The 11,978-nt window shown below is 37.0% G+C and overlaps 2 protein-coding genes across 2 annotated transcripts in view; both read left to right on the top strand.

Annotated features, from left to right (window-relative positions):
• The window catches only part of LOC311284816 (uncharacterized protein), a 199,560-nt gene that overhangs the window by 144,141 nt on the left and 43,441 nt on the right, over nucleotides 1–11,978 (top strand). The window lies entirely within an intron of this gene.
• LOC311285525 (protocadherin gamma-C5-like) lies at nucleotides 8,636–11,240 on the top strand (the record flags this gene model as incomplete). Its single annotated transcript, XM_084401199.1, has 1 exon — nucleotides 8,636–11,240. Exon 1 carries the CDS (start codon nucleotides 8,799–8,801, stop codon nucleotides 11,238–11,240), a length of 2,442 nt encoding a protein of 813 aa, XP_084257325.1. The 5' UTR covers nucleotides 8,636–8,798.

Genomic DNA, 11,978 nt, shown 5'->3' with positions numbered 1-11,978 from the left:
TAATAAATAACAGACAGTTTGTGTGTGTTAGTCACTTTCACAATTGTGCTCAATGTCGGTCTATACACTGTGCCGCTTTGTACAGTTTTTGTTAGTCCAGTAAGTCAATAGGAAATATATTAATGTTTCCATGATATTAAATAAACATATTTCTATTTATCAATTTATATTTAGGTAAATATTTGGAAGATATGTTATATTTCATATTAGACAAGATAATCTGCTGAATTAGATGATATATGTTCTCTTGTCTACCATGAATAAACTTGATCACAAACCAAATAATAAACCAGAAGTTAAATGTTGATTTTGTACCTCAAAGTTATTATTAGTATAGTAGTAGTAGGAGTACAATACATTTTTCATATTTTTACACAGTGTTACAACAGCTGCCATCACTTCAGGAGACTGATGTTTCTCATCAATTTAATCAATGAATTGAAAGGATAGTCCACTCAGAAATGAAAATTCTCATCATATTCTCATATACATCATATACACATAATATATTTTGAGAAATGTCTTAGTGTTTTTATGTCCATACAATGGAAGTCAGTGTGGTCCAATGTTGTTTGGCTCCCAATGTTCTTCAGAATATCTTTTGTGTTCCATGAAATAAACTTTTTTTTATACAGATTTCATTTTGCAGGGAACATCCCTTTAATAATAGGTTAAACTAAACGTGGTACAACCTAGTAATACAATGTTCTCTTGTAGATTGAGGTTCTCAGATTTGTGAAGCATTTGTCACAATCATCTCTGCCCTCTCACTCTTTGCTCTTTTAACAGAGACATGTTCTTTTTTTTTTTTTTCTTTTTTTTTTTTTTTTTTTTGTGGTATGTATAACATTACACAGTGCATAACCTTATATATGGGATATTTAACACTTTTTCAAGTTTCAGTCCTGGTGTCGGTTTTTCGAGAAAGTGACTATTCCGTAGTACTGTATTTGGACTCTAAGTGCCGCTGTTCAACCTATAAAGCTAGTGTTTTTATCATTCCCTTCAACCCAAAGCAAAGGCATAATTTAAACATCGTCAACAGATAACTGTGAATGCTACAAAACAAGACCGCAAAACCGCTTTCAGCTTTGTCTCTAGACTCTTCAAGCCTGAGAAAGGTGCATTTAGTTGGAAACATAATCTATCAAATTGTCTTTGGATGCTTCTGCTCGATCTTTGTTGATCAAAAATGGAGTCGGGAGGAAAAGGCTGGTTACATGGGTCGCTATTCTTCTATACAGTGTGCGCGTTGGCTTTATTTTCCTCTCGTGTGACCGGACAGATTCGTTATTCTATACCTGAGGAAATGCCAGTGGGCTCGTTTGTTGGAAATATTGCCTCGGACCTTGGGCTTGAGCCGAAGAGACTGATTTCAGGAAAAGCGCGTGTTTTCACGGCGGACAGCAGTGAGTACATTGGACTGGACAAGGAGAACGGGCATCTGGTTGTTAAGAATAAAATTGACAGAGAAGAGCTATGTGGAGAGATATCAGCATGTAGTGTCAGTTTTGATGTCATTTTTGATAATCCGATGGAGCTTTATCGCGTTACTGTTGACATACAGGACATCAATGACAACAGCCCCGTCTTTCCGAAATCTAAAATTGAACAAGAAATCAGCGAATTAGCGGTACTGGGTGCGCGATTTCCTTTAGAGAGCGCAATAGACCCAGACGTGGGAGTGAACACGCTTCAGAAATATACTCTTCAACCCACCGATCATTTTAAGCTTAATTTGCAGAATGGCGCTGGTGGGAATAAAAACGTCGAGATGGTTCTTCATTCTCCCCTAGATAGAGAAAAGAAAAAGCATCATAACTTAATTCTGACAGCTATTGATGGTGGAAAACCACAGAGGTCTGCAACTGTACAGATTAATATTATTGTTCTCGATGGAAATGACAACGCGCCTGTATTTAGCCAGTTGTCTTATAAAACATCAGTTGTTGAAAATGCTCCTAAAAGCACAATCGTAACAAAAGTCAGTGCGACCGATGCTGATGAGTCTAGTCACGGCATCCAGTACTATTTTGAGCACGCGACATCTGCGGTAAAAGCTTTGTTCTCCATTGATGCGGATTCTGGTGAGGTTAAAGTCATAGGTGATATAGATTATGAAAAACACAAGCAGTTTACAGTCAAAGTCAAAGCTAAAGATCACGGAGGTTTGACTGACTCGAGTGAGATAATTATTGACGTCATTGACATAAACGATAACACGCCCAAAATTACAATAATGTCTTTTTCCAGTGCAGTATCTGAAGACGCAGCACCTGGAACTGTTATAGCAATGATAAATGTACAGGATCTGGATTCAGGTGACAACAGTAAGATTACATGTTCTATTGATCTGAACTCTCCTTTTAAAATCATGTCCTCATTAACTAATTATTACAATCTGGTGACAGACTCAGAACTAGACAGGGAACAGACAGCAGAGTACAATATCACTGTAACTGCTGTAGACGGGGGAAACCCACCTCTTTCTAGCAAAGAGATTTTGAACCTTAAGATATCTGATGTAAATGATCACGCGCCTCAGTTTAAACAAGAATCATATAATGCCTTTATAGCTGAAAATAACCCACCATCTACAACTATTTTGACTGTCAAAGCAGAAGACATGGACTGGGGGCCAAATGCAAAGGTTTCATATTTTCTTATCGATGGAGATTTGAATGGAGCGCCTCTGGCATCTTACATTTCTATAAATTCAGAAACTGGAGTAATCTATGCAGAAAAATCTTTTGATTATGAACAGCTGAAATTGTTCAAAATACAAGTCAAAGCTCAAGACGGGGGTTCTCCCCCTTTATCAAACAATGTGACTGTAAACATCATAATCCAAGATCAGAATGACAACGCTCCTCAGGTTCTGTATCCAGTACAGACTGGCGGTTCAGTGGTGGCTGAGATTGTGCCTCGTGCTGCAGATGTTGGATATCTCGTCACTAAAGTGGTGGCTGTTGATGTGGACTCTGGACAGAATGCCTGGCTCTCCTATAAACTACAGAAAGCTACAGACAGAGCGCTGTTTGAAGTGGGTTTACAGAATGGAGAAATAAGAACTGTGCGACAAGTGACTGATAAAGATGCTGTCAAACAGAAACTCACTGTTGTTGTGGAGGATAACGGACAGCCCTCTCGCTCAGCTGTGGTCTCCATTAACGTGGCTGTGGCTGACAGCTTTCCTGAAGTGCTGTCAGAGTTCACTGATTTTACGCATGAAAAACAATATAACGACAACCTGACTTTTTATTTAGTCTTGGCTCTTGCTGTGGTCTCCCTGCTCTTCATAGTCTCGATTATTTCAATCATCTCAGTGAAAATCTACAGATGGAGGCAGAATAAGTTATTTTTTAAATCAGGGGCAAATCTACCTGTAATTCCATATTACCCTCCAGTCTACGCAGACGGCACATTACAGCATGTGTATAATTATGAAATGTGCGGGACCACTGATTCAAGGATGAGTGACGTGAAGTTTGTCAGGCCCTACAGTCAGAACACACTGGTGAGCCAGAGTCGTTTGGGGACAGTTCAGAGAGAAAAGAAGGAGCAGGAGGTTGATGATCTGACTTTAGAGGTGAGACTCTCTCTCATAATCGCTCATTGCTGCAGGAGTTTAAAGCTTTAAGCACTATACTCTCCTTCTAGTTATGCGTGTTTGTTTGTGTTTTTTCCCGAAACGAAGTTATCCATTTTAAAACATTATATGTTAGCAGATGTTGTATATATCGGTTTGAGAAATTGGAGTTCTTGTTCAGTCTCACAAACACATCACAATGTTGGTGCACAGTGAACTCGGTTCCATCCAAGATTTCTGCTACTCTATTAAAGTCATGAATATCATATTTAAATTTATAGCAGTACATACGTACAGTGCAATTTCAATACACAGGTGTACCTTTTTTTTTTTTTTTTTTGCTTTGTATTTTGTTACACTCCTGTGTGGTTTTGTCAGACAATTCTATGGTACATTTGTCCAGGCTTTATGGTGGATTTGCCATAAATATTGCTTCAACATTTGCTCCTTTTTATACTTTTCACTTTCCAAGTGATCTCAGGTAGAGCTTCCTTCATGGCTCAGTATATCAGGGATTTGTAATACTGCAAATATTATTTTGTTATTTCTGCATTATTATATTAAGGATTGTGGCAATGCAAAAAAAGTTTTCTTGAAGGTATTGCTTGATGCAAAATCTGTGTTTTTATTTTTACCATAATTATGCTATATCAACTAAAATACAATATCAAAAATGTTACTAATTTGTCCATAGAACGGTTTATTAGATGCAGGCATGCTTTTCAGTAATCAACTTGATTTTTTTTTTTTTTTATGATAGCCTGATACATCATGAACATCCATTTTGATTGGCTTTTCATGGAAACTTTGTTGTGAGAAGATTGTAAATTAGGTCAGTCAATGTATTTGCTTGCTTCATAATCTCACTAAGTTGAATAAAGTGTTAAAATACAGACAACAAATACTCATAGTACTTTTACAGTGATACAGTGTTTAGAATGGAATAGAGTTTTACTGCTTTGATTTTCTTTCACTCTCTGTCAAATGAGTCTCTCTTCACTCCAGTGCTGAATAGAAACCCTGCACAGTAAGCTTTTGTGCATTACACTGACACACTCGCCTCACATTCTCTGTGTATAAGGAATTACAAAACCCTTTCTATGCATTCAATGCATGCATACCCAAAAAGTTACTATGAAGTCAATTAGTGAATAGTCTATTTTCTTCTGCTTTCTTCTTTGCTGTCAATACCTTTGTGTATTTGACACATCTGGATTTTAAATCCCCCTTCTTAATTCACATTCAGATTAATGACGAACACCATATAATTATTTTTATTGTGTTATTAGTATTAGAGCTGCTGAAGGTCTAGGTGTGGGTTCTGCATTAAACTCTCATAGATGCTGGGAGTGGCTTCTCTGCAGTGCGAGTGCAGCCAGATATCTGAAACATCATCCAGTATCAAATCTGTGTCAGCTGAAGCATTACTGGGTCCACTGCCCAGTGTTCATAAATATCACATTTATATTCATAAAGAAAAAATCCCTTTCTCTGATGTTTACAGTACGCCAAAAACGTTTGATTCCCTGTAGTTGCAGTTGTAAAATTGTAAAACACTGATTTGGTCAATATATATAGAGAGAGAGTGAGAGAGAGAGTCTTTGTAATATTTACATTTAATCATATTTACATTTAATCATTGACATTGACTGTAAAACACTGATTTGGAGGCAGAAGCAGGACAAAGACTCCTGACACCTACATATGCATAAAATCCCAAGCAATATATCATAGAAGAGTGAGCTAGCATAATAATTTTCCCTTATACTAAAGTGGTTTAAAGTATTATCAATGTGAGTAAAGCTCAGACAGCAGATGAGATCTGTGGTGGTGTTTGTGAGAATGCTGACTCTCAGCCAGGGGGAAGGAGGGGCCTTTTCTCTCTGCAGTGAGAGTCTTTGTCCTGCTTCTGCCTCCTCAAACCTCTACCAGAGCTGGATGCAAACACTGATGCTGTCAAAAAGCTTGAAATAATTTAGTGTGCACATATTTTCAGGTCTTTACATGTGTAATATTAATATTTATATGCAGTGCTTTAAACAAATCCTTCTTATTTTGTATCCTTTATCTGTTTGCTCGGACAGCTTAACGCAACCCACATATATGCATGTCCATACACTGTATTTTTCCTTTGACACACATACTACTCCCTTGACAACATGCGTTTCTATGACAACAGACTGAGTCAGACCATTCCATTTCTTCCTTATAGGGGTGGGAGCCTGTCCATGTGTTTGTGGGGGATGGTCTTGTCCAACCCCCCCTTCGGTCTCTCCCATGCTCCCTCTTGTGCTTAATAGAAGTGTATACCACTGTTAGTGTTATTATCAGTTTACATGTTTTCTTAAATTTGTACTGCTCAATTACTTTTGGTAAAATAATTGAGTGTTGTAGTTGTTTTGATTGCATACTGCTCATGATCTGCTCCTTTATCAGTGGAGATGGTAAAACTGGAGGTAGCTACTAACTAATTGCTGTGCATCACAATTTATGTAGAAATTATATACATAAACCGCACCGCATCATAAAATAATAAAAAGTTGCAATAGTCAATTTCAGATGAATACAAACACAGATGAATAAATTGTTATTACAGTTCTAACCATGTGTTTATCTTTTTTCTCTCCTCGTTTTGTCTGGCACATTCCACCTCTTTACCTGGCTTTCGCCAACAAAGGTAAGAGCAAATTTCCTTTTTTGTATATTAAAAATGTGTTTAGCAATAACAAAAAGACACTTGCCTCTATGATTGAGTGTATTATATTTACTAGAGCAAACTATTTCTTATAATTAAATATTTTTAAGATGAAATTGGATGGGTACAATATGTTTTTCTTTTCTTCAGATGTAGGGTACAGTGGGTCTCAATGCGCTTTTCTCTCTCTCTCTAAGCTCTAAACAACAACATCTTTTGTCACTATATGCACTGATCATATGCAAATAAAAAGAAATTGAGGGTATTGGATCTAACATGATATTAAAAACTTTATGTAGTTAATAAAAATCCCTGAAGTAATGATTAAATGGTTTTGAGACAAAATATTATGATTATATTATGATATGAATATTTATAATTTTTAACTCTCAGTGTAATTAAATTGAAAAATAAGTTGTTCTATTAATCTATACTCAAATACTTAGTACTTGCATAAATATTATTAAATATCATAGCATATTGTATTGCTATATCATATAGTGACATCACTATTGCCTCAACATCATTATAGACTGCACTGGGATGGGGGGCCTTTATCCAGAATGTTAGGTAAAAGAACCCTCTAGCTGCAATTACATTTACTGTATTTTGAATTATATTGCTCTATTTAAATAAATAAATAAACATTTTGATTGTCATACACAATGATAAGGGAAAAATTATTCCTTAAGCACGCTTTTAGCCCCATTGTACCCAAATCTATTTGCTCCATAGGTTAGGCAGATGTGTACTGCCATTTTGATTCCACACACTCATAGAAACACAATAACAACTCTCATAGTACAAAGTCCGCTACTGTCAGTGCACAAGACAAGGTATTAAATAGACGATCAATGTTTCTGTAACTTGATGCTGTTACGCAAGGTAGAAAAAAGGAAAAGAAGATTTCCAAATGCACATATCCAGGTAAGTGAGTGGCTCGCGCAAGACGTTTCAGTTCATTTTTCCTGGGGAAAATAAGTCTCAATGTTTTCTACTGCTTCTGAACGACGTTAAGATACTTTTAAGAACTATTCCTGCTGTGGCATGCGTAAGTATGTTTTCGAAGATGTTTTCTTTCCTTCTGAACACATGAGTGTAGCTGCTGGAACAGGCCGCCTGTGTGGCGCTGTCCACCCGCGTGGTGCTGAAACGCTCTCTTCACTCTGGCTGCTTGCTGTCTCCCCCTGCTCATGGTTGAGTCCTTTGTTGCAAGAGGATCATGCAGTCTTTTACGGATAAAGGGCATTTTATCGACTAATATTGGAATTTATATATAATTTCATTGTTTTAAAGGCGACAATTATAACTGAAATGTAAATACGTCTGATAATTGATCTGGTTACAATGTAAAATTCTTACGCGCCCCCAGCAATAACTTCCACACACACTGCAATGCACGCACCGCTCAAACGATAGACATGTACGGCTGCGCTTCTCTCTGTCGCCACATGACGGCACACGTTCATATTCTTTCTGTTTAAGATAACTGAAGCTATATTTAAATAAAGTGGATACAACACACACACAATAGTACGGAAGCGTATTGCATTCACTTGAGAAAAAAAAAATCTACTCTGTTTTTCTGAATTAATGAGTTAATTATCTCAGAATTACGAGATAATTTTTCATGAAAAAAAAAGGTTTTGCTCTGTTTTTCTGAATTAATGACTTAATTATCTCAAAATTATGAGATAATGTTTTCTTGAAATAAAAATATTTGCTCTGTTTTTCTGAATTAATGACTTAATTATCTCAGAATTATGAGATAATTTTTCATAAAAAAAATATTTTGTTCTGTTTTTCTGAATTAACGACTTAATTATCTCGTAATTCTGAGATAATTAACTCGTTAATTCAGAAAAACATAGCAAAAAAAAAAATTCATGAAAAATTATCCTGTAATTCTGAGATAATTAACTCGTTAATTCAGAAAAACAGAGTCGATTTTTTTTCCTCAAGTGAATGCAATATGCTTCCGTACAATAGAGGTTAATAATACTGATAAAAAAAAAAACAACATTAATAAAGATAGCATTAATAAAAATAACACATTATTATTATAATTGTTATTATAATTGTTATTAATGTTTATTATTATTGTATATTATTATTATAATTATTTCATAGTATTATTATTATTATTATTATTATTTCATATTGTACTTTAATTTCTTGCTTCTAGATTCTTGTTTCTCTCCTCTGACTCACTTTGCCTGTTCCTCACTCGTACTACCCCTTTAAGATATTTAAATGACTGGATTGGTTCAAGATAAATGCACAGTCGACCAATGAGGTGCAGACTTGGACAAAGAGATCCACTCCCTCCCACGGCTGTGGCATCTTTCTGAGCTTGAGCACAGAGAACGCATGAATTACTCGTTTTTATCAAAAGGACCTCTTACACTAAAAAGGAATATGCCATCAATATATTGTTTGGGATTATGTAACTGTTGCAAATATTTTGAAACCTTGAGAAAACTTGGATAAATCGTCAAAAGCTTGGAGCCGGAGATGATGGAATCTCTTTTGTTTTTGAGGAGAATTTGGTGGTGCTGTGTCTTTATTCTTCCTTGGAATACAATAGAGGCACAGATTCGATACACAATTCCAGAAGAGCTAAGAGAAGGATCTGTGGTCGGAAATATCGCTAAAGATCTAGGTTTGGATGGGTCTAAGATTATAGATCGTAAACTACAAATAGCATCTGAGACTGGTAAGCAGTATTTCGCTTTGGATGTGGAAAAGGGTGATCTTATTGTGAATGAGAGAATTGATAGAGAGGGTTTATGTGGATACAATGTCCCGTGTGTTTTGCCTCTTCAAGCCGTTTTAGAAAATCCTCTGCAGATGCATCGAGTTGAGATTGAAGTACAAGATATTAATGACAATACGCCCAATTTTAAGTCTAATGAGCGTGTACTGAACATTCCAGAATCTATTAATTCAGGAGCAAAATTCCTTTTAGAAAGCGCTATTGACTCAGATGTACAGTCAAACTCTTTAAAATCATACAGTCTGAGCATTAATGATCATTTTGTTTTAAACGTGAAAACTCAAGATGCTGTCAAAATTCCAGAACTAGTACTCAAGCAACCTCTTGACCGAGAAAAACAGGCTGTTCATAAGCTAATATTAACGGCAGCTGACGGAGGGAATCCAGTGCGCACGGGCACATGTGAGATCACGGTTGTAGTTTTGGATAATAATGACAATGCTCCTGAATTTGAAAAGCCTTTCTATGAGACTGTTGTTGATGAAAACGAAATAATCCATAAAGAAATTTTAAGAGTCAAGGCTATAGATTTAGATGAAGGGTTAAATGGAGAGATTGAATATTTTTTTTCAGACCAAACATCAGATACAGCATTGTTTAATATTAACCAACAAACTGGTGCCATCACAGTTAAAGGACAACTTGACAATGAAAAAGCAAGCTTACATAAATTTGATATAGTTGCAAAGGACAAAGGAAATCCTCAAATGGTGGGCCACTGCAGTGTAAAGATAAAGGTTAATGACGTAAATGACAACGCACCTGACATAATTATAACTTCACTCTCAAGTCCAATTCCTGAGAATTCCCCAAATGGCACAGTCGTTTCATTAATTAGTACAAAAGATGCAGATTTAGGAGAGAACGGGAAAGTGAAACTTACGTTGGCTCCTGGGACACCGTTTAGATTGAGCCCTACAGTTTCCAATCATTACGCACTAGTTACTAACGGTCCTCTGGATAGAGAAACTTACTCTGAATATAAAATTGAATTAAACGCTGTTGATGCAGGTTCGCCACCGCTATCTAGTGGGAAAACAGTCACAATCGGCATTTCAGACGTAAATGACAACCCTCCAATGTTTTCTGAGAAGTCTTATACGGTTTACGCGAAAGAAAACAGCGCTCATGACTCAATATTGTGCTCAGTCTCCGCCCATGACCCAGACTTGGGCGAAAATGCTCAAATCTCCTACTCTGTTTTGGACTCTAAAGTTCAAGACGTGCCTGCATCTTCTTATATCTACATAAACTCAGAAAACGGCAGCATATTTAGCATGCAGTCATTTGACTACGAGAAAATCAAAGTGTTTCAGATCCTCGTTCAAGCTAAAGATCATGGCTCTCCATCTCTGAGCAGCAACGCCACTGTTCATGTGTTTATTCTGGACCGGAACGATAACGCTCCTGCTGTCATTTACCCGTCCACATCCATGGGGTCTGTCCCTCATCAGAGGATGCCCCGTTCAGCTAAAGCAGGACATCTTGTCACTAAGGTAACAGCAGTGGACGCGGACTCGGGTCATAACGCCTGGCTCTTCTACAGGCTCGCGGAGGCCACGGACGCGTCACTGTTCAGTGTGAATTTACATACGGGAGAGGTGAGGACTAAACGCGCTGTTTCAGAGCAGGATGACTCCTCTCAGAGACTGATGATAGAGATAAAGGATAATGGAGAACCGATCCAGTCCACCACAGTCACAGTGGATATACTGATAGAAGACGGGTTTCATGAGCCAATTTCAGACTATAGAGAGAAAACTATAGAGCCAAACAAGAAAAGCGGAAAAATTACTTTATATCTGATCATCTCTTTAGCCGCTGTGTCCTTGTTGTGTCTGATGACGTTTTTCATCTTGCTGGTGAAATGTGCGCGAGGCAGTAGAGGCGGCTCAAGCTGCTGTATCAGGCGAACTGATTCTGGATACAAGAACCCCAACAGAAACCTGCAGATCCAGCTCAACACTGACGGGCCCATTAAGTATGTGGAGGTTCTGGGAGGAGACATGATGTCTCAGAGTCAGTCCTTTGGCTCCTATCTCTCTCCAATGTCAGAATTCAGTGATCTCACCCTCGTTAAGCCCAGCAGCACCACAAACTTTACAGACACGCTAAACGTGCTTGATGCGTCATTACCAGACAGCGCGTGGACGTTCGAGAGCCAACAGGTGAGCGCGTGAAATTGTTTAAATTATATTTTGAATATTATGCTATATGTATGAATATTTATATTATATGGCGTTATTGATTTTATTATGTGAAAACACTAATTATTCTAACCACTTTTATAAATCACAAAGTAACACTGTATTTCCATAAAAACTAGATTACTGGAGCTTTGTAGTTTTAATAGCTCTGATGAAAATACATTGTTTGTTATGATTATGGGTTTTACTTTCAAACTGATCTCTGCTCTCATACTTGTGCGTACGTGTGTTACATGTTTGAGCACTGACGTTTTCTGCAGCATCTATAAGATGGCCCCATTGGGCAAGATGACCCACACCACACATTTTTTTTCTCTAGGCCATAGATGGCACAACATCTCATATCAACACGTTTAATAAATGGCTACACTCTTTTTGGTTATGTCATTTCATCGGATATATCCACATTTGTGAGATTTTAAAAACAGTTTTGCGGTTAATTAAACTAATTTTGTATCTCTGGAAAATAGTGATCACTTATGTTAAATATAAGTTTGGTGTTTGTTAATCAGGGAATTGCTTTCTACATTTTTGAAATTTTCACAGAAGTCCCAATTGACCCTAGGAGGGCATCTTACCCAGTAGTGGGGCAAATAATTTTACAATTTGTGCTATGACAGCTTAAAGTTTCCATTCACTTCCCTTGATAACACATTGACTGATGCATTATTATTCTGCCTGCTAAACCTATTTCTAATTACAATTTAAAAG

The sequence above is a fragment of the Rutilus rutilus genome, assembly GCF_951802725.1.
Source record: "Rutilus rutilus genome assembly, chromosome: 25".
Taxonomy (NCBI): domain Eukaryota; kingdom Metazoa; phylum Chordata; class Actinopteri; order Cypriniformes; family Leuciscidae; genus Rutilus; species Rutilus rutilus.
This window is presented reverse-complemented; position numbering and strand designations above follow the sequence as displayed.